This window comes from Pterocles gutturalis, unplaced genomic scaffold (assembly GCF_000699245.1).
Source record: "Pterocles gutturalis isolate BGI_N339 unplaced genomic scaffold, ASM69924v1 scaffold35148, whole genome shotgun sequence".
Lineage (NCBI taxonomy): Eukaryota > Metazoa > Chordata > Aves > Pterocliformes > Pteroclidae > Pterocles > Pterocles gutturalis.
In genome coordinates, this window is record NW_010119240.1 from 1 (window position 1) to 23816 (window position 23816).

The 23816-nt window shown below is 37.6% G+C and overlaps 2 protein-coding genes across 2 annotated transcripts in view; one reads left to right on the forward strand and one right to left on the reverse strand.

Annotated features, from left to right (window-relative positions):
* The first annotated feature begins 4444 nt into the window (after positions 1-4444).
* USP8 (ubiquitin specific peptidase 8) lies at positions 4445-21030 on the forward strand. The gene is given in 19 exon segments (XM_010076512.1): positions 4445-4548; positions 5231-5375; positions 5863-5948; positions 8161-8305; positions 8930-8972; positions 9739-9883; positions 10171-10333; positions 11567-11711; positions 11901-12121; positions 13193-13789; positions 15096-15185; positions 15778-15858; positions 16263-16525; positions 17128-17340; positions 17851-18061; positions 18386-18622; positions 19136-19278; positions 19654-19786; positions 19998-21030. Coding segments are annotated over 19 exon segments (3351 nt in total). The 3' UTR covers positions 20184-21030.
* Positions 21031-21447: 417 nt separating this feature from the next.
* TRPM7 (transient receptor potential cation channel, subfamily M, member 7) overlaps positions 21448-23816 on the reverse strand; it is a 37500-nt gene continuing 35131 nt past the window's right edge. Inside the window, exons 34-36 of the mRNA XM_010076514.1 lie at positions 23471-23613; positions 22231-22363; positions 21448-21624 (exon numbers count right to left, since the gene is read on the reverse strand). Of these exons, the coding sequence (XP_010074816.1) occupies positions 21448-21624; positions 22231-22363; positions 23471-23613 (453 nt within the window). The remainder of the gene's footprint in view (positions 21625-22230; positions 22364-23470; positions 23614-23816) is intronic.

Genomic DNA, 23816 nt, shown 5'->3' on the forward strand with positions numbered 1-23816 from the left:
CCCAGCCAAGGGCAAACCCATCACAGAAACTAATTTCTCATTTGATCAAGTCTTAGAGGCAAAAAGGAGGTGGATAATATTTTATTACATACCTGAATTGGTGATGCACAGTACTTAGCATGTCAATTTATTTCAGACTGTGTTAGTGTGTGCCACTTGCAGTATAACTGCTTCTGTGTGTTGTTCTTGCCATGGTCATTCCACTTAAAGCTTACTCACATCCTTGGTAAAACAGACGTGATAATTAGATGTTGAAAAACCTGTTACCAACAGGTATGTTTCCCTGTCAGTGTAAAACTATCCATTCTAAGTATTTTAAATGCCTGCAAACATCCAAGCATGACTTCCCTTATATTTTGGGGATATTGGCCTGGTTTTCAGCACTCTTAAATAAGAAAAAGGAGCCTGAGATGATACTTCAGCTTGGGGCAGAACAGATCCACAGTTTTGAGTCTGATCTTAATTTTTAAGAAATAAAGTTGACAAAACTGAAACAGGTTGTTTCTTCTTCCTCATGGGGTTGACTAATGGTAGATTTAGCTATTACAGCTTCTTCAATCCTGTATGTTTATGGTTTTATGATCCGGTTCTCTTTTCTTGCTGGGAAAGAAGATATCTCTCTTCCTTAGACATGTATGAAAGATCTATTTATAATATAATTGGAAGAAAAAGTGCCTCAGTTTTGCCATTGTATTGAAACGGTGATTTTAAGTGTGGAGGGAAATGGAATGTTTGGCAAAAGTGAGCGTAATCTAGTCAATACAGCCTGGAGCAGCAAGAGTTTATCCTGATAAAATGGATGTGGTTCTGGTAAAGTATAGTTGATTGCAGCTCCTCTAGTGGAAACAAATACAGACTTTGTGCAGAACTTCCAGTAGGTGGTCTATCTCTGTGCATTTTACTACTGTACGTTAACTACTCCTGAATGTCTTTATTTGCACAACTTAATTTGCCAGAGGAACCACTGAGACCAGGTCAGTTAGGAATCTGCTGTCTGCAAAAATTTAGGTTACAGATCAGCTGGTTATATATGAAAGAGCTGATTTGGATTCTGAAATCAGCATCTTCCCAAAGCCTGCTCAGAGAAGAAAAAAAAAAAACCCACAACTATTTGAGTATAAGGGAAAAATCAAGTTACAAGCACATTTTAAAGTTTAGTCGAAGCTTAGGGAGTTTTAACGGTTCTTCTGAGCCAAGACTGAGCAGTAAGCTGGCAACTAGTGGTCAGCCTGTAGGTTATAGCTAGGGAATTTTTGCTGCATAAAGCTGAAAATGCTAGTTGTAGTTCCATAGTTAGGGTTTTGTATAGAAGATTGAATTAGAAACTGCAACTGAAATCTCGTATTACCTTACAACTCATGCTGTCTGTAATTCTGTTATATAGGTTGTTGAGAATTTTTTTTTTTTTTGTTCTAGAAAATGTTATTCCTAATCCATCCTTACTCATTTCACTGCAGAATATTGTATGAATTATGGTGCTGTGGGAGGTCAAAGAGTAGTAGTACCTCATTCAGATACTGTGGTTAATAGCTCACATTTTGAAAAAAGGTGTGTATATATATAAGGTATATACATTTTCCAGATCAGGAAATAAAAGTAAGTATAGTGTTAAACTTGTCTGGCAGTAAAGACCTGCAGTTATAACTTACTAACCATAGCAGAAAAACATGGAAAGCCAATTTTTGTTCTGGGCCAAAACTCAGATTTGGCTTTTACCTGTTAATTGTACATTTGTGTAGATGAGGTTCCAGAGGATTTCGCCTATCAAGGTGTGTCAGCACTTGAGAATTTACTAGCATCTTTTGCCTTCCAGTAAGTGGTTCATCTCCGACATACATTTTTCCTCATACACACAGGCACAGTAATGTCTTTTTTGGATGACATATTTAGTTACGATATTGTCAGAACACAACCAAATGCTGCCACTTAAGATTAAGAAAATACTGGTTACATAACAGAGAAAACATTGAAGATATATTTGGAAAGGACTTAGCTTCAAAGAAAAAGTCTATTTACAGTTCCAAGGGGAAAAAAAAATCCAGGTAAAGACGTGCTCTGGAGGTAGGATTAGACAAGCAATGCTAAAATCTTAGTAAGAGTGAAGCCTGTCTTTGTAATTCTGTGAGGTTGTTAAAAGTAAGTCTTTGTTTTAGGCAAAAACCTTTTAGATTGGAAAAGTCCTTTACTTTGGAGCAGGGGGTGTGTCTGTGTTTTGTTTTTAGTGAGTGCAGTTCTTCAAATGAATTTTCTGCCTTGTTTTCAGCACCTAAATATCCCCCTGAAAATTAAAGTTGAACATAAGACCCCTTATGTAGGAAAGAAGATGTTTTAAGATGAATGAGGTAGGGGCTATATTAATTTTATTTATTAGAATCAGTGTTTGAGGACTTTAGTTACTTCCTAGAATTATCTGAAAGTCTGTCTCCTAAGGAAGGGTTTTTGAGAAGTTTATAAACTTTAAAAAGTTGCTATGTAATTGGAAAATCAGCAAGTACAGCATGGGTGCTTAAGCAGTAAGTCACCTCGCTGGCTATTGTTTAGTCTGAGCTTGGCACACCAGACCTTAAACCAAAGAATCCTCATTAGACATGCTGCTTAACTTCTTTTAGCTTTTGTTTCCAACATGAACCTACCAAAGGTTTGGGTTAACTTCGTATCTTGGTTTGATAACTGGTTCCTAGACCAGGAACAGTCAACCTAGTGATACTATATGCAGTGATACTTAAAACAGCTAGGTGCCATGGGAAGGGATCACGTTCCCATTTCAGCTACTTGCTCTTGGCTGCACTCGCTGCCTGCTCTCCTTGCACAAGCCGTGTAGCCTTTCTGCCTCTTCAGCAACCTGAATTGGCTCAGTAAGAGGCTGGACAAGTGCCAGACTAGGATGAGAAAGAGGGAGGGAAATCAGGACCACCTCAGTTGGTGGCAGTCAGCTACAGACAGATTTATTTGGGTGAAACTTCACTCTGAGGTTGCTAGCTCATGTTTTTTTGGTCACACTTGTCAAGCTGATCATCACCTTGAAGGTGGAAGGGAAATGCCCTGCCTTCATCTTCTCAAAGGCCACGTGGGCTTTCATTACTAGGAAGTAATTTATTTGATGGGATCATTTGAGCATCTTAACTTCTAGGTAGTTCCCTTTAATTCCTTCAGTATTGCTAGCACCTTAATGTCTCAGTGCTGGAGAGGGAGCTCAGTTCCTCCCCTGCCACGCTCAAGGGCTGAAATAGCTTACCGGGTATTAGATTAAAAGATTTTTAGTGGGTCTGTCTGTGTGAGACTTAATGGACTGCTCTATGCAGAATGTTAGATGAGATGATGTAATAGTCCCTTCTGGCCAAGCTCTGCTTAACTATTGCATGGCTACCTGTCGAGCACTTCCAAATGAAAGCAGAAGGATGACCCCTAGGAGTTTAAGACCTGCAGTATGTCTAAGAAGTTTCCAGTCAACTTTAACAGTAGGAACCTTCCTTTTCTCAGCTTGTCTTTTACCATTATGTGGTAAATTGTGACAAATGTGACATTAGAAGTCACATTTCCATGGGTGTAGGGTGCATTTGCAGAGGTTTGTGCTAAGGTAGCAATAAAATAATTACCCATTACTAATTTCAGAGCACATAGAATTGATCTAATTTTTCATAATATACTTACTGGTTGAAGAAGTTTGCTGGATATAGTGATTTTGAACATTCTTAAGTCAGCATTTCTTATTATTTTCTCTTAGCAACATATTGCTAACATTCTTGATAAATTACCTAGAGTGGTTTCAAATAATTCTTAACTTTGGGAGGATTAATTTGTACTGTTAACTGTTCAGCCACTCTGTTTGCCTTGGTAATACTTAGAACTGATAAAAGAGGACCCTTATGGATGAGCAACATTTATAGTTGCAGTTTAAGCAGCTACGTTATTCTAACTTCTGGCAGAGAAGTTTTCATTGTCTTCTGGAAAGACTTTTTTCCCTTTTATACTTGTATTACAAATAATTGCCCAGAATAAGTGACAGATTTTTTTCTTTTTGCTTTAAATATATGTATTTTTCAATGTAAGTAATTATCATTTAATAGTGGTAATATAGATTAATATAAAATACATAGGTGTATAAATACAGATGCTGTAGTATTATTATAACATTCGCCAGATTGTAGTGAACCAGATCAGGTACTAGAGCTCCAATTCATTACTTACAATTAAATTACATTTAGAATTTTTCATCATAGCTTAATCTTTAACTGTATAAATTCCAGATTGTTTGATACTAGTACTAGTTCACAAAAGGTGAGATAGCTTAGGTAAGAACCCCAATACAGGTAACTATAACTGTATTAAAAGTCATTGGAATGTAATTCGTCTCTCCCTTCTTGCCCCCCACCCCAGAAAAATATTGATAGAGACTTCTGAGAAGCTGTGCCATCCTAGAAAGGACACAAGCAACAACATTAACATGCCTGCTGTAGCGTCTGTACCTAAGGAACTATATCTCTGTACTTCATTGAAAGATCTCAACAAGAAGACAGAAATAAAACCTGAGAAGACGAGTACAAAGAGGTATATGTATTTTAATTGATTTTGGATTAATGTTAGAAGTATTAGTGCTACTCTTCTGAGAAGGTTCCAGGAGAACTATGTTGTGGATCTAAATTTCCTCAATTATTTCTGTCAGATATAAAATCTTCTATAGCCTTATGTCTAGATCTCTCAACTATCACATCAGATATGCTTACTCCGTACAGAAGGTGACTTCACATACTGCCAAAACATGACTTGGACAGAGCATGATGCCCATTCAAATTTGCGTACTTTGAAGAAAGGCTACGTAAATGCAAATTCGTAAAAATGATAAAAAGTTTAGCAAATGTGTGAATAGAAAATATTTTGCCTGTAGCATTTTCAGACAATCAGTAATTTCATTTTGTCTTACTATGAATTAGTTTTTCCTCAAAAAAAATTATTTTTAGAAGGGAGAAGTTTGTTGCTAAAGTACTTATTTCCATATCTCAGTATGCTATAACTATGGAACATTTTAAATAAGGCTAGTAAACTAGCAAAGAGAAATACTATTTGGAGGAGCACGAATGTAATTCATATTTAATGAAAGCCTTATATTAAGATGGTAAAGTCAAATGCTTAATATATGGGCAGAGGCTGTGAACGCTTAAAATGGCATCTTGTAATGAAAAGGTGTTTGGGGACTCGTCAATAATCACGTACTTTACTCCTTTCATTTCAGTTATGTGCAGAGTGCCCTTAAGATTTTCAAGGCAGCGGAGGAAAGCAGATTGGACCGAGATGAAGAAAAAGCTTACATCCTATATATGAAATATGTGACTGTTTATAACTTTATTAAAAAGAGACCTGATTTTAAACAGCAACAGGTATAAAAGCTTTCTGACTGACCTCTTCTGCACTGGTAGAAGTATAGAAGTACAGAGAATTACACTAATGCACATGCAAAGGATTACACTGGTGTTAAGTAAACTGTCTCACTTTTGATTATGGTTTTTCCTTTGTGTTTTTGACAAGTCTAGTGTTAATTGCTTTTACAGTTTGTTTTTGATACAGGTATATAAGTTGTCAGATCTGTGAATATTTTTTCAGGGGAAGGTATTGTTGTCACCTTTCCCATTCAGACTTTTTTTGTTGCAGTTGCCTTGCCTAGCCCTTATTTATTAGTGCTATAGAACAATTTTACATACAAATTCAGGTTAGAGAGGAAAATATTTTGATTCAAAACAGTTCTTTTTGTTAGCATTAATAGTATTATAGTAGCAATTTTTTGTACATTAGTGTCTCTTGATATGCATGGAAATAGGCATTGTTAAGCTGTACTATTAATATGTGGGGTGATGCTTGTAATTTTAGGATTATTTTCATTCAATTCTTGGACCTACAAATTTAAAAAAAGCTATTGAAGAAGCTGAAATACTCTCAGACAGCCTTAAACTCAGGTACGTGAATACAGTTCATAGATAAGATACTGTTCATTATACCTGAAGCCTATATATGTGCAATTGCAGGTTTTCATGCTATTTAGTAAGGGATTGCACTTGAGTAGACCTTAGATACCCAAAACTCTTGAGAGCTTAAATTGTTTATCCACAGAAGTCTGTTATTGGAGATAATTTTCATCATGACATACTCCAATAACTTGCCACTATAGACATTGTCTCTTAATTATTGGTAACTATTTGTTGATATTGTCTATTTTTGTTTAATGACTAATAAAAAGAAACCACAGGATATAAACTATATGTACACTAGAGATGATCAAGAGCCATTTCCTCCTTACCATATTCATCAAAGTCATCTGAACCCAAATATACTAATGAATGTTCCTAATATTTACATCTGTTAAAAGTCCTCCTAGTGTGGATTTAGTTTACACTAACAAAACATTTTTGATTCTTTAGCTAGCTGCTACACATTTTCTCTACCTCTGCCACACGCAGACATTTATATGGAAATAAACGGTTTTGCCAGCATGTAGCTGAGCTGATGCTAATGGGTTTTAGGTGGCTCATTTACAACTGTGAAGTTATATGTCTTTGTGCCATAAGCCATGAAATTGTGTTATTAAGAAGTTGTAAGGTAGAATCTATCTGTAGGTTATTATTTAGTGCAGTGTGTCTGTCCTCTAGCCTTATCTGCTTCTCACATCCTTAGCAACTATCTTTCTCTCCTCTTTCTCGCCCTTTTAACTCTCTCCCTTCAGCTAGGCACATTTCCCTGCCCCCATACTCTCCCCTCATCTAGTATTGTGGAAGTGTATTCTATGTCCTTCAAAGTGCTTAATCCAGAAAATTCGTTTGGATGAACAAAGAGACAAGAGTGTAGATATATGTGTATGAAAAGAGACTTTCCAAAGATGTCTCATGGTACTATGCATGAAATAATCAAAAATAAGGAAAACCTAAAGATTAAGAGTCTTAGAATTCAACAGAGCTGCAAATTCACTGTAAGAATAAACACTGAGAGTTATAGAAACCAAAATTATTTAGAGACTTACTGTTTAATAACTTGTGGCTTTTTATGAAAGTAACAGGGTTTTGAATGTTGACACAATTAAAATTTTCAACTATTCTGGATAAAATGTGTACATATTGAAAGTTAATACAAACGAAACATGACTCCTGTGTAACTATAGAAGTTGTTTCAGGGAAATGATTTGTGCAATTTCTTCTCCAGGCAGTAGGCCAGCAAATAGTTTAAATGTTAATTGTTAACTAAAAGTGGAGCTGCTGAAACATCATTTGTATAGGAGCAGGAATACCTACATGAATGACCTACTATGTGCTTCAAAGGTGTATCAGTGGGTAAATGAGAAATTGATAGCTAACTATTCCATACTGACTGAATTAATTTAAAATCTGAAGTATGCTTTACTGCCGTTAACTCCAAATGAGAACAAAACGCTCTAACTTACCATGCCTTTGCCAAATCAAGGAGCATGTTTAAAAATAAAATTATAGACTTGCAGCCTCCTTCCTATTAATAGCCAATTAATGGAGTAGACTTTGAGGCAGAATTTGATTTAATGATCTAGTTTGTTTACATATTACTCTTGATACGAAATACCAGTGGTATTGTCATAGTCATTTTAATTTTGATTAGGCAAGACCTGATTAAAATGAGCAATTACTAATACAGTTCAGTGTTCAATGTTTCACTGCTTGCTTCAGTCATCAAAATCATTAGTTCAAAACATTCTTTTTGGTTTATTGTTAGCTCTGTTGCAAAACCAAACAAAATACCTGGGATGACTGTTATACTGAAATTTACCTCTAAGTTACCAATACTTACTCTTTCCTCTACAAAATGAAAAACCTGTTACATTTAGTGACACCATAGCTACGTATGACCCCAGGTTTAGAGGAAAAAAGTTAAGCTTAAGAGCTGTAGCTGTGAAACAGGACCCCAAAACAGAATTTCAGAATAAGAAAACAAAACCAAGAGTGAGAGGAAACAATATCATGCAGTCATAGAGGAAAATGGGGTTTGTTAGAAGTACAAAAGTTGACAATACTTCTTTTTTAAACTTTAAATTGATCTTTTTTTTCCCCTCTCCTGAAGGCTTGATGATTCTGATGTTAATTATCTGAGGTTAGCCAATAATACAATAGTGGAAAAAAAGGGCTTGCCTTTTTTTTTTCCCCCCAATAGATATGAGGAAGCTGAAGTTCGGAAAAGACTTGAAGAGAGGGACAGACAAGAGCTGCAGAAAAAGCAAGAACCAAAAGATGATGGAAAGAGTTCAGCCAAAAACTCCTCAGAAAGTGCCGTGGATTCCAAAGGAAAAAGCCAAAGGGTAACTGAAAGTGTTTTAAAACTCTCTAATTCTGTCTAAATGTACAGTTTTAATCTAGGATTTGATCTCTGTTAGTAGCTATTTCCAGTTCAGAATGATGTTTTTTTAAAATTAGCTTACCTTCCACCTAACCCTTCTTTGACATTTATTTGGAAGATATTGAGTCCTACCAACCTCCAGGTCTTGCATATTACAGACTAGGTATTTTTTTGTAAAGTCAAATTCTATTTTATAATAGAACTAGCTAGTCTAAGAAACCCAAGGTAAGCCGATGTTACGGATAACACATCTCTTTAGCAAAGAGCTGACTTTTCAGCAATAGTGTGGAAAGAAACTAATTTCTCCACAAATGTTTCACAAATTTTGTCTAGCAGATAATGTCATCCTAGGTTGTGTTGCATTTTTAACCGGTTTCTGACTAGGTAGGGCAGCAACCCTGGTATCTTTTTAGTACATTTGTCAACACATGTTTAGAAGAAGATTCCTTATTTTAGGTTTCTTCCATGGCTTACAGTCTGACCAGTTTCCCTCAAGCTTTTTGAGAGTCAGTGTCTGTTGGCCACCTTGGTTCTGAGTATTAGATATTAAAGTAACTTTTTCTTTTTTTTTTTCCTTACAACACAGATTAATGGTGAGAGGAAACATTCACTGGAAGGCAAGGATCAGTGTGACAGTCTGAGTGGTAAGAGATCCAGTGTTCATACAGATGTGGAAAAAGTCTCCATAAACCTACGTACCTATCACTTAAACAGTTGTAGTTCTTTTAAGGGGTTCTTTCACAGTCAGAGTATTGTGATGAAATTCTAGCATCCTGCATTTCAGTAACAGCAACTTAGGAATTAAGTAAGCTCTGTATAGCAGCCTTCATCACTTCTCTTGAATTTAGAAAGCTGTACTTAGTTTGTCAACAGTTTAATAACTAAAGCTGAACTAGCCCTGGAGTGGTCAAAGTAGAAAGAAAAATGTCTCCTCAACTGATAAGAAAAAATCTAGGCAAGGCTGAAATGTGTCGGTTTTTTCAGTTAAATAAGGATTTTTTTCCTTTCCCCTCCCAGCCTTTTGGTTTTTGTTCCTGTAATAAATATGTGAAAATGTTCTCTAGAGTTCTTAACTGAAGAGGAACATCTGCAGCATGTAGTTTACAGATGCTTGCCTATATAGCTTGATTTAAATGAGAACACAAAAAGTTACAACTGGTTTATTGCCGATACACTCAGTATTGTCTAATTCCGCAGATCAGGTGCTAAATCACTACATTAGTAGGAATAAAAGGGTCAGTATGTTAATTCTATAGTGTCTCACTTCCATGACTTTGTGGGACTTTCCTGTTCTATTTCATCTGTTTGCCATCTTGATTGCACCAGTCAGATGTGATGATAGCTATCTCCATTTATAATGTAGCTTTTTGCATCTAATAGCTTCTGTATTTCAAGGAGCAGTCACAGCTGAGAAACTGTTTGCCATGATGTCGGACAAAAATATTGAATTGATTATAATGGATGCTCGAAGACTGAAGGATTATCAGGAATCCTGTATTCCAAGATCTATCAGTGTCCCAGAAGAAGCTATCAGTCCTGGGTATGAAATAACATTAAAGAATAGTGAAATATTTTATTTTATAAGTTCATAAATTGACTGGAAAAAAAAGATGCTTTTAAACTTGTACGCCTAGTTTCAGAGTCCATAATACGTACCAGTGGGTAAGATGTATCTGGACAGCTCTGTTCTTTGCCCATACTCACTTCAAGCTGGAGCACATTTATTTTACCCAAGCACATAAACATATATGGATTATATATTGTTGGACAAAACTTTACTTGAACAATTAATTTACTTGTCTTTAAATCCATGTTAATACATTTCAGAGTTACTGCTAGTTGGATTGAAGCTAGACTCCCAGAGGATTCTAGAGATCCATGGAAGAGGAGAGGACACTTTGATTACGTTGTACTGCTAGACTGGTTTAGTTCTGCTGAAGACTTAAAGCTCGGAACAACTCTTCAGAGCCTGAAAGATGCGCTTTTTAAGGTTGGCAAGTTTCATGTTTTATATTAATTCATCTCAATAAATAAGAAGGTCTTAAAGCACCTGTAATTATAATGTATATGGAGGACTTAATGACACTTTAGGCAAACAACTTGGTTCTATTTTCAAAGGCTGCTTATTTTGATAGCAGAAGTGTAGTCTGAAGTTCCACATTTCCATGCTTGTGTTCTAGTAGAGGACAGTGTAATTTATTAAATAGGTAAACAGCAAAATGATTTGACTCCACTCCTCAACAGCTAGCTCATATAGTTCTTGATGGACAGAGATTTTTGGGAAAGTACTTAGTACTGTTTGCCAGGAACATTGTCACTCTCTTTCCTGTGTTAGCAACTGTAATTCCTTTTTCATGGGAACTGGCTAGCCACCTGCATAGGCAGGCCAAAGAAGGCTTGCTCTTTGCAGTCCTGTCAGCCAGGCACTTTCTAGAATGGAGGAGTTTGGGTGAAAGAGATTCCAGAAGTATTTTAAGCATTGTTAACTTTTTTGCATTATTAAAAATAAATTTTAAAGAAACAATAATTTAAATTTGAGTGTCATCAGTGCAAGGAGCTTGTAGACTCAAGCAGATGCTCAACATTTTCAAATCAGAACTCTGGCTACGGTTGTGTTGTCCCTACTCTTTACATAAGTGGCTCTTGTGAAAGACTGCACATCTTTCTGTTACCTAAGCATTCAAGACTGGGGTTCAGAGGTAGTTCTGGCAGTTCTCGCTGTTTATTGCTTTACAGAATATTTTCTGAACTTCTGTGCCTTGTTCATGTTCTAATACTGAGGACCTCAGGAGGAGGCCAGTCTGGAGCCTGAACTCTCAAGGGTCTTTCAGAAGGTTAACCTCGTGCTTTCTAAAGCCAATGCCCCTAATCACTCAGCAAACTTATCAGATAAGAAACTGAAGCAAATATTTTAATAAAAGTATTTTTCTGCATGGAGGATCATTACCTGAAGTAGTAGTAAGTGGTTCTTTCTGTATTAGAAATACTCAGCCCTTGTTGTAGGTAGAGCCAGGAACCTAGCTGTGTTGGGCATTCTTCAAACACAGAGAGGATCCCTGTTCCCCAGAGGGTTTTTGAGATTTTTAAATAAGAATTAAACAGGCTGCAAGAGTAGCCTCTCTTAATTAATGTAATGACTAGACACAGAAATTTCAGCAGTTAAGGTGTAAAAGTTTTTTTCTAATTTAAAATTATTTAATTTCAAACTTTTTTTTTCTCATAGTGGGAAAGCAAAACTATACTGCAGAATGAACCTTTAATTCTAGAAGGAGGTTATGAAAACTGGCTCCTTTGTTTTCCCCAGTACACAACAAATGCTAAAGTAACTCCACCTCAGCAGAGCAGGAGTGAAGCAGTGACTGTTTCTTGTAAGTGTAAAGGATGACCCTCCCCCCCACAAGTGTTTATAATTACTGGATGTGTCTGTAATTTGAATGTTTGGGATAGCTTTGTTCTGGCTAAATCTAAATTTTGGGGTAGAATGTGAGGGTTATTTTGCTTGAGTGTTTTTGTTTTAAGAGTTCTCTCATGCTTCCCCCCTCTTCCCCCTCCTAAAGTGGATTTTACATATCCATCTCTGGAAGAGCCAGCTCCTGTTCCACCTGTTGTTGCTATAAAGCCATCTCCAGCTGAAGTGATTGAAACTGAAGAAACAGGAGATAATTTGGAAGGGAGACTAAAATCACTTAACAGACCAAATGTACAGGATGCTGCTGTTCCAAAGTCTGACAGTTCACTTGTAGTTAATCCAGTATCAATTACAAGAAGTATTCCCGAGGTAAGCTGTGTTTCTTTTTTTCAGAGGTAGTATATGGTTGACCTGCTAGAGACATGCAGAAGCCTAAATCCATAAGGAAACACACTCAGTATTTCTTTAAGCCTTGTACATAAGTGCACTTATACAGAGACTACTGGTGGTCTGTGAAACCATGGTAACTACACTTAACATAATTGCAGAGCTTTTTATGGATATTTCGATAGGAGCACCTGAGAAATTGGAGGTCAGCAATTGATCATTAATTCAGAAAGCCTATGAACAAGTCTTTCTACTCAAAATATACATATCATGAAATACAGAGAGGGCAGTTAGGCCCATGGCTTACCTTGGCTATTCCAAAAGACTGCTTTCCAGCAATTGTATCTTCTTGCAAGTAATAAAACATTTAGGTGGCTTGTCACCCTTGGCCCAGTAGTGAAATTATAAGGGTTTGTTTCCTTCTTTTATGGGGATAAAACTTTCATAGAATCCTTGCACTAAAATAATGTTTTCCTTAGGAGACAAAGCTAACTTTCACCCTTCTAGATAACTGTCTTTCATACAAATTTCAGCAAAGGCAGCCTAAACTGTAAAAAATACATTATTTCTTTTCTTCCCTGAATTCAGCTAGCTTTTATTTCTTCAGAATTTCAGCATCAAAACCAACTTGCTCTCCTAGCTGTGAGCATGAGCCACTCTTAAATACCTCTTCCCATCAAGCAGATCTGCCTTAATCCCATGCTCTGTCACATGATTGAGAGGGCCCAGCCCAGATTAGGCTGCCTGATTGCCCTAAAATCTTTACCTTTGAAAGCCTACAAATAAAGAGTTGTAGTAATCAGTGCTTAATGCTGTCCTTATGGTTCTGTACATTTGTTGATTCTTCTCGCATCTGGAAGTTAAGTGAATACCTGATTTTACTAACGAGCCATTTGAATTACCAGATCTAATGAAATTTAAAGTTCACTATCTCTATCTCTGTCAGAGGTCAACTTTATAGCATCTTCATTCTCTTATAAATCTCACTTAGAAAAAGCTTAGCTAACAGATCAGTAATAGCTGTAGTAAATTGTTCTACGCTTTGTGTTACAGGTTGATCGTACTAAAAAGCCTTCACTAAAAATCCTTGATGATAACAGACCAAAAGCTGCAAGTACAGTCAGTGACAGCCAGCCTGTTGAGAATGGACGAATAGTTCCAGACCGGTCCACAAAGCCAGTACGTGATGCAAACAGTGTTCTGACAGAAGAAGAAAAAAGTCGTGTACATGCAGAAACTGCTGCTCTGTTAGAGAAAAACAGACGGGAAAAAGAACTTCGGGACAGGCAACAACAAGAACAGAGAGAGAGACTCAAGCGAGAAAAAGAAGAACAAGAACAAAAAGCAAAAGAAGAACAGAAAGAAAAGGAACACAAAGAAAAGCTACAGCAATCCAAAGAGGACAGAGAACAGAAGGAGAGGGATGAGCAAATAAAAAGAGATCAGGAGGAAAAAGAACAAGAAAGAGCACGCAAAGAAGCAATAGAAGCAAAAAAGCAAAATAAAAATGAACCAGAAAGGATAGGTGCAAAAAGGACTGAGACTGACAAAATATCTATGGAAGAAAGAGAAAAGGGATCTCGAACACCAGAAATGCAGAGACGTACACTGGGTGACACATCTCCGGCCTTTGTGACTGTTTCAGGCAAGGTTCGTGAAAAAGAAAATTATCACCACATGTGGAGTAATTAATTAGGGGGATTTGTGAGTGCATACTCAATCTAGAAATTTTAAATGCATCATTGGATTTTTATTTAGGCCATTTTTACATGCGTGTAGAGGAGAAAGTTAAAAATTAAGACACAAACAGTTATCGGTTTTTTTGCAAGACAGCCTCTATTCTTGCGTGTAGGCGGGCAGTATGGAATCCCCATAGGATAGCAGAACTTCCCACTGACATGGCACTAGACGAGATGGTTCATACACTGCAATCCTCTGTGTCAGAAATAGAGGCATGATGGCATTTCATCTCTTGTACCAGCCCAACACTATATATTATACTCTTGTAACACATGCTAGGGACAGAATTATGTTACCATAACAAATGCGTTAGTGCCCCCAGCTGCATAGACGCTGATGTAACAGGGGTTTGGTGACTGGCATAGGAAACAAAGCAATACCCTAATGTAGTATTTTTTTGCTGAGAACAGTCTAGTTCCAGCTCTTTGGGGGATTACAGTTCCTTCTTTCCTCAGATTCTTGAAAAAAATTGCAGAATTTCTGAGAGTGTGGAGATTGTCAGATCATGAAAGAGCAGCCATTTGCAAAGCTGAGTCAATAACAGAACAGGTGTCTTAAAAACCATTTCTCAAGAACATGCAGTAGGATATTTTTCTCTCCCTTTGCAAGTGTAGTTGTTATTTGACGAGACTTTGAGGCTTGTGTAATGCAAATGCATAAGGAAGTGAAAACAAATCTTCCTGGGCAACCTTAGCACAGTCATTCTTGAGCTTTTGTTTGGCTGACAGAGCAACTTCACCTAATCCCAAAATGACTGCCTATGATAAAATAAATTCATAATGTTGGCTTCATAGTTTGCCTTTTTCATGCAGAGGCTTTGTCACAGTGACAAGTAAAAGAAGAAAAAGTCTTTAATTAAAAACACATTGTAAAATCCATAGCTTTTAGTGGGGAATGTAGCATAGGTGCAGGATTGCACTTCTGAGCTCTCAACATCTGCACTTTACTTTTACTTCTGAGCTATGATCTATATAGCTGACTGTCTTACATAATACAACAATCAGCTACAAAGGCTATTCCAGCGAACTGCCTATAGTATAGACTAGGAAGAATAAAAATGATGTGTAGATACCTGCTCTAAACATTTCTTTGTGGCACATGCATTTAACAAACAAAAAAAGAAAATATGTCTGCTTTTTCCCTGTTTTGCTTTATCAGCATTCTTTACTGACATTCCAGTTGAAAATTGAAAGCCTTCTCTTGAAATCTTTTACAGCAAACTGGGGTTAAAGGACAACCAGACAGTGGAACTCAAAAGCCAGGACCCCTTAGAGAGGATACTGAACAAGACTCTGAAAGACTTAAAGTAAATACAATGCGTTGTGTGTAGCCAAAACTAGTCACGCGCAGATTCTTTATGTTAAATTCCACTTTATTTCAATTTTTAAAGTAATCATCTTAAAGAAAGAGTATGCCATGTTTACAGCTGTTTGTTTGCTTTTTTGTCATTCATCTAAAGTTAAATATTGAAGCTTTCACTAGAAATCTTCATATGTTTCTGATGACATTAACAAGCATTCCACACTTGTTTATCATCTCATGCATACTCCTTTGCATACCGCTTTGAAAGGGAGACAAGATCATCCCTCTGTGTTTAACGGAAGCACGTATTCCTAAAAATTAGCTTCTTTAGGGAAGAAATTGAGTAATCAGACTTTTGTGAGACTGAATTGTCCTTTTTTTCTGGAGCATGTCAACAAATAGGTTTTGTTTAGATTGAGTGACACAAAATAGTAGTACTATATTACCATTATAATAAATTGTATTTCCAGCTATAATCAAGGATTTCTTATTGAACTGTTCTGCATTAAATCATTTAACTATATAGGGAAGTCACAGGCAGGTTACTGCTCTGCATAAGTAACTGTATTTACCTTACATTTATGTTTATTTGTTAGTCTCAGCGGGAGCCATTAATGAGAGCGCGAAGTGAAGAAATGGGAAGGATAATACCAGGACTGCCTGCAGGTTGGGCAAAGGTAACTTTCTCTTCTGATATTACAATCAAATTGTTTTGTGCAGTTTTGTAACGCATTTCAGTTGTGTCTTATTTCTAAGTTAGATCAGTTGATTCCAACCCTCACCCCCTCTTTCAACTTCCACATAGTTACTTTCTGGATTTTAACATTATTTGTAATGTAACTAGGAGAGTTCATCTGCTGTTTCTGGTACTAAGCAGTTGCTGTTTAATGTGCATTGTGGTGAAGGTGGCACCTTCCAGTAAATTTAATCCATTAAGCATGGAGGCCAGTCATGACTGTTAATGTCTCAATGTTTGAAAAACTCATGCACTGTTCTTACAGTAGTTTAAAAATAGGTAAGTAACCTAATGATGGATTTTCACTTGTTTTTGAAACAATTTGGTTTTTTTTTCCCCCCCAAGTTTCTGGATCCAATCACTGGAACCTTTCGTTACTATCACTCGCCAACAAATACTGTTCAAATGTATCCACCAGAAATGGCTCCTTCATCCACTCCTCCATCAACCCCTCCAACTCATAAACCCAAGCCCCAGGTGACTGTTGAACGAGAGAGAGAACACTCCAAACTGAAGCGCTCCTACTCTTCCCCAGATATAACCCAAGCCATTCAGGAGGAAGAGAAGAAAAGGATTCCTGTAACTCCTGCCGTCAATCGTGACAATAAGTACGTTCGATAAGTTGTACCACAACTCATGCAATATGATAGCTTATAGGACTTTCTTTGTTGTAAACCAGCCAAAATTTATCAATATTTTCTAAGTAGGTTTGAAAGAATGCAAGAGCGATAGACTTAAATTTCATCGCTAAAAGTTCAATGTGTAGGGCAGTTATCTTTTCAGAATTAATGTAATTGTTATGTATTAATGTGAATTGCAGAAGTCCCAGTGTAATTGGACAATAGTTGCTTTTTAAGTTGTGGTATTTGTGTTAACATATTAAATGCCAGTCTTCTGACAGCTTGTGAAATGCAGAGCTTGAAACTTCAGTTTCTAAACTGTTTTAAATCAACAGCTCATTCTTCATCTGTGAATTAAATAAAAAAACAAAAGTACTAAGAACTAATGGAGTCTAACTCAGCCTCATTATAGGCCAGTGTATATGGATTTCTCACTATTGCATTGGCTGGTTTTGAATGCCTTAAGTGATGCATTTGGTGCTGTCTTGTGCCAGGGTATTTCATTCCCTGTGAAGGAGGGTGGTTCCGTTGGCTTATGAGCACAGCCTTGTCAAGTGTGAGACTCCTAAAAAATAATTTCTTCCTTACAGACCAGTCTGTTACACTAAAGCAGAAATTTCAAGACTCTCCGCATCACAAATTCGGAATCTTAATCCTGTGTTTGGGGGATCGGGACCAGCTCTTACAGGACTTCGTAATCTTGGGAACACTTGCTATATGAATTCCATACTACAGTGTCTGTGCAATGCGCCTCACCTGGCTGATTACTTTAACAGAAACTTGTATCAAGATGATATTAACAGGTAACAATCTGTTATTCTCATCCTTTAATTTATAATTGAAGGAAAAAAATCTGCCTTTACAATTGTTAATTCAAAAAAGTCACTTAGTGGGGCAAGAGGGGGTTGGTTTGTTTTTTTAAGTAGGAGACAAACGCTAACATCTAAGTGTCCTGATGTTTTCAAAATTTGTGTGTGACAAACTAGGTTTTACTGGACAGTCTTAATTAAATTGTGCTTACCACAATCATAAATAAAAGTGTACTAGAGTCTCCTAAAACCACAGAATATTTAAACAGCAATTTACAAAGAAGCTGGGAAGAGGTATACCTTCCATCAGCTCAGTCTTGAATATAGAACCAAATTACAGTGCCAAAGTAGGCAAAAATTTAAACTCAGTCTGACAGCCATTTTTTCTTGGCGTAAAGAAATTACTTTCAAATTGGGATAATGTCTTGAATTAATAACAATAATACTAAGAAAAAATTATGTGAACAACTCTGTTTGTTTGTTTTGGTCCATTTAATTGTATAGGTCAAATTTCCTGGGGCATAAAGGTGAAGTGGCTGAAGAGTTTGGTGTAATAATGAAAGCTTTGTGGACGGGACAGTATAAATATATCAGTCCAAAAGACTTTAAAATTACAATTGGGAAGATTAATGACCAATTTGCAGGATATAGCCAACAGGACTCCCAGGAATTGCTTCTCTTTCTAATGGATGGCTTGCATGAAGACCTAAATAAAGTAAGCAATACACTTGTAACAAATTCTGCATCTGTCAAATGATCAAGAGAAATAAATTTTTAAAAGACTTTAATATTTTATAAGATTATGTTACTGGAACCTTGCATAGAAGGAATTCAGAATTAAAGTAGGAATTTATTTTGAAACAGTATAAGGTACTGATGGGAGTAAGGGAAGAAGCCTGACTAGATAGGAAATGGAGGGCTCCATTGGACGCGTTTAAATATTCTTGCAAATGTTCGACAGTAGCTTGTCTATACACAAGACTTTCTATTTTTACATATGTTAATATATGGCTATGGTATTTAAACTCCTGTTATCCAGGCTGACAACAGGAAAAGATACAAGGAAGAAAACAACGATCATCTTGATGACTTCAGAGCAGCAGAACTAGCCTGGCACAAACACAAACAGCTCAATGAATCCATTATTGTGGCGCTCTTTCAAGGCCAGTTCAAATCTACAGTGCAGTGTCTTACATGTCACAAGAAGTCTCGGACCTTTGAGGCTTTCATGTATTTGTCATTACCGCTTGCATCCACTAGCAAATGCACGCTGCAGGTATGCTCGCACTAGAGAGAAACAGTTCTGTGAGTAAAAACATTTCTCTGTGACTTCATTATGTTGGGGTGCTTCTGCTCAGCCTCTTGTCGAAGGGCTTGGTCAGTGTTCCAGCTTCTTTTACACTAACCTGAAACATGAACTTCCGTTCTTCTAAAGTTTTAAAAAATAGATCATGCCTTAAAATTTTTCAAATAGAAGCAGGATGGGAATATGTAAGCTGCAGCAGCAGAAAAGACATGTCTAGTATTTGCTTTTGTAGGTCACAGTATAAATATTTTGTGCTTTTAAACAAAATATTGTAGGTATATTTTGAAGGACTTGCAGCTAATTAATATATGCAGTAAAATTTACTTCCACACATGGATGTAACTCACTTGACCTCATTTTTGTGAAACACAGCACACAGATAATTGATGCAGATTAACAACCAAATAGGAAACAAGCATTTTGCTGCACTTCCAGAAACACCTGCCCTTCACAATCTGTGTTTGTATTTATTTTTTTTTTTAGGAATGCCTTAGATTGTTCTCCAAAGAGGAAAAACTTACTGATAACAACAGGTTTTACTGTAGCCATTGCAAAACTCGAAGGGATTCTTTGAAAAAAATAGAAATTTGGAAATTACCACCTGTTCTTCTTGTGCACTTGAAACGGTAAGAGAAACAGTGAGCAATGAATATGAATTAGGCTGAAATGACCAGGCTTTGATGGAGATTGATTGTTCCAGTGCAATACCTAACTGTTTTTAATTAGAGAAAGTTCTGTATGTATTTCCAGTTGTAAGGGTGCAAGAATTTTATTTTCATCTGATGCCTGTTCTCTTAGGCTGTAGTTCACAAAGCACTTTCACAAGTAATCTCTCTTCAGTGGTGCTAAGAAACACATGCACAAGCATTAACAGAACTGGGGGCCAGAAGCTTTAGTTGAGATCAGGTCCTGGTTAAAAACAGGGAAAACAACCATCTTTAACATTCTTAGATAGCTTGTGAACAACCTGTAGCTTATAATGATGCTTTTTAATTCTCTAGATTTTCCTACGATGGAAGATGGAAGCAAAAGCTTCAAACTTCTGTAGATTTCCCATTGGAAACTCTTGACCTTTCACAGTATGTTATTGGTCCAAAGAATAACTTGAAGAGATACAATCTGTTCTCAGTATCAGTAAGTAACCACGTCACATTGCAAAGTTCAGCTGGTCTTTATGCCAAGACTTGGGTTTGCCTCGGTGATTCATCTAGGTTTCCAGGCTGCCTACCTGTTGTAGATTAAGTTGTATTCTAAAAAAGAATGATTGGTATTTATTTATTTCCCTAGCCAAGGAGGAAATGGCAGGTTTCAAAGGCCATTAATTCTTTTCTTTTTATGTTTACAGAATCATTATGGCGGGTTGGATGGAGGGCACTATACAGCCTACTGCAAAAATGCTTCAAAACAACGCTGGTTTAAGTTTGATGACCATGAAGTATCTGAGATCTCAGCATCATCTGTGAAATCTTCAGCTGCATATATTCTCTTTTACACGTCTTACGAACAGCGAGCAGTGGATATGGCCACGTAAAGCAGCATGGGCTAAGAAAACTGGTCTTCTTTTTATGAGAGCAAAGTAGGTATGGGAATGCATATAAATATGCAAACCTATGACAAAAATAGTTCCTTACAGATACGGGAATGGTTGCAGCAGCTTTTCTGCAAGTAAGCTCTTTCTGGTCAGTAGTAATGCTTAAAAAACAGAAGACTGATTAAAAAATGTTTGTGGTAATACTGCCATCTGTGAAACCATTTGAAAAGCATACTTGCATTACCATTTATTTAAAAAACAATTCTATTTTCAGTCTGCTCCAAAATTAAATTCTAGCTTAGTCATCTTAAATCTATTAACAAGTAGTTAAAAATGTCTTAAAATCCCAAGGCATATCTTTTTTTTTTCTTTCACTGTTATGGCCTTTTCACATTTCTAACCTAAAGCTTGATTCTACTGTGAATAGAATGATGTAAACAGTTAGGAATGTAAGTGTACATATTGATTGCATACTTGCACATCAGAACTATGTATATAATAAAATGTTGTCCTTTTTGTGAGAATCTCTAAATCTCAGAGGACTGCGTTTATTTGCCAGCTCTAAGTAATTGCAGCACTACTTCATAAAAAGGCAGAGCTGTGTTTTTTTTCCTGTTCGCTTTTGTCAATATTTGTGCACTTCAGAGTTATTCTAAACAAACAAGATTTTCCTTTTTAATTTTTTAATATAAATTTTCATGTACACATGCATTAAAAACCTTAATGAAGAAATGATTTAAAAATATATCCTGTTAAATGTATGTTTGGGTTTGGTGTTTTCATTCTCAACTAGCTGTGTAATGGGCAGGATTCTACATAATGACAGTCTGAACCATATTCGTGCAGTTTAAAGGTTCTTCAGATTAAAAAATATTGCTTTGGGTAGAACTGATTAGTTGAGAACCATTTTAGTTGCATCTTGTGCCTTTCCCTGCTCTGGATTTGTCAGTTTCTGAAGGGCAGCTTAAATCAACATAATTAACTTCACCAACAGAGAAACAGGAATTTTCAGGTAGGTGCATCTATATGCTCAGCTTTTGTGTTCTTTTGCGGGATGGATGAGGTTTGTCATGGAAAACAGCCGTTAGACCCTGTACAAAGGGAGCGGATGGATGCACGTTCCTTAACAGGCCTGGAAGCTGTGACTCCTCTCTCTAGAAATGACTTCCTCAAAGACCACAACAGATGCTCGGTAATGCAAATACTCTAGTTTACTGATGGAACAGGACTTGGCCACTGATTGGGTTCCAGGGCTAGCAGGTTTTTAAGGGGTGCAGAGAAGGTCTGGACAGGTGTAGAACAGGAGATAAGCTGTGCCAGTCTGCACTGAGGAATCTGGGATCCTGGTGATCTGCGCATCATCAAAGCTGTACCAGTTTTCAGTAACCGAGTGCTTGCAGAATGCCGTGTAGTGGCCATCGTCCAGAAAACCAACGTGGTTCTGTAACAAACAACACAGTCTGGTAAAACAGAAGGCTTGCGCTTTCTCCTGCCAGGCAAAGGTAGGAAGTGGCAATCGGGTTGTGTCTGCACTTGGAAAAGAGGGGAGAGAAGATTCTAACCTCCTTTGGCCTACAGTGAGGAACGTTACTTAAAATAAATGCTTTAAAACAGAGTAGATTATTATTATGCTTCTTTATTTGTTATATTGAATTTGTAACCCAGCTGTTAGCCCTGAACAGGTCACTGTCAGCGGGCCCCACTTTCAGCAAGTGATGGAAAAAGAGACCCTTTGGTCCTTATTTATGAAGAGGATCCATGCAGCATCAGCTTGCGTGTTTATGCTGAAAAGGCTGAGGAGGCTCCAGGCAGGTGTGTGCTGGGAGTGTGTGCTTTTTAAAGCTGGGATGTGGCTGGGGGAAGGAGAGAGGTGAGAACTTATCCTCTCAGCTTTGGTTACATGCTGTTACTGGATTATGGCATGGCAGGTTAAAAGAAGTGCATGAAAGACACATGTAAATCATATATACAAAGGCCAAATGAACACAGGCTTCATCTGCTACATGGGGCAGGGCATTACACATAGAAAAGAAAAACCAAAGCTCACCACTACAGCACACAAGCTGTACTTGGCATCCTTGCAGGAAAGTGGGGAACTGTAAGGAGAGAGATCCAGGTTGCTGAGGGGATAGCGGATGTCAGTCAAGAGTTTCCTTCTGTGCTTGCCTTGCCATTCAAACCTGAAATAAGATTTTGAACTATTTTAAGTAACACTCAGCTTCTGTCTTGCAGCGTGGTGGTTGCTTAACTGACTTTCCTAGGGGTAAGGAAAAATAATGACTATCCCACGTTTTGAAAGAGAAAGATGTGTTAAGTATTACAGTAAACTGACAGAAAAATGCGCTAAACCCACAAGAGAGGTTCACCAAGAAAAGCAAAGCTCTTGCTTCCTGATCCTTCTGTCCATTAGAAATGGACACATGCCAAGAGCAGGCAGAAGTTAAATCTCTGCATCACTGTCACTGTGTCCTAAACATTTTGGACTGCACTGTTGTCAGCTCTTCTTTCCTGCCAGGCTCCATCCATCTTGCTTCTGTAACTTTTAGTACAACACTATACTTTGAAAATTTTATGATGTGGCCAAGGGCTGCAGCTGGTGACGACAGCTCATTTGAGCGTGTCAAGGAAAGCAGATGCTGAAAGGGAAATTAAAAACTAACATCACATAATGTAGTTCTGGGAAGCCAAATCATCCCAGAGTGATTTTCTTTACAGGCAGGAAGTCGGTAAGAATAAATTCTTGAGACTAAATCTGGCATCTGGCCCTGCGTGGCTAGTAAAGTCTGTTCATTGGGAGCTCTTACGCTGCTACGCTGCTCTGGTTAGTAGACCCAGTTGCTTAGACCTGACTTAAACAAAGATACAGTGTCTCCGCTGCAAGACAAGCAAAATGCCCTGTTTCAGTCCTGCCCTGAGAACCCAAGTCACAAGCTCTCCCGCTTGCCCCAGGAACTCATATGCGCGGGGATGTCTGGCCATGGGAGCCATTGAACTGCTCCGTAGTCAGTCACTCCTCTGGGGAGTTGTTCTCCCGTTTGGAGAAGAGATCCCAAATGTAGTGAGTGACGCTTGGTGGGCTGGAGTGCAGAGTAAAGCAGAACACAGCGTCTGAGATGTCAGGAATGCAACTTGCATGTTTGACAGGTGAATCTCTGTAACTGCCCATCTAGTACCCTAAACACCCATTTGCAGTGATCTGTTTTTCCTTTTCTGCAAGTGCAAGTGACTGTCCTTCATGTCGCACAAATCCCAGGAAAGGGCCATGTCCTTCCCCATACAGACTGTACCTCTTCAGGTGAAAAATAACGATCTGTGGTGCCTTGGTTATGGTGGCCTTCACTGCAGCATCTCGTTTAGTTCCACACCAGGAACAGTGGATTTGGTTGTTCCAAGTCAGTGTGTCTTGCTGAAAGAAGCACTTGAGACAATCCTGTCAAAAAACAAACAAACAAGCAAAAACCCCAAACATTTGATGAAACAGATCTCCACCCCTCAAGATCCTAAGCAAGGTAGGAGAAGGGTTTGCCATACTCTGGAGCTCTCTCCGTAATCGAAGCATGACGTAGCAAGGCTGACACCATTACCAACAAACTTGGAACACGAAGCAGCCAACATTGGCTCTGTTTTTCCGCC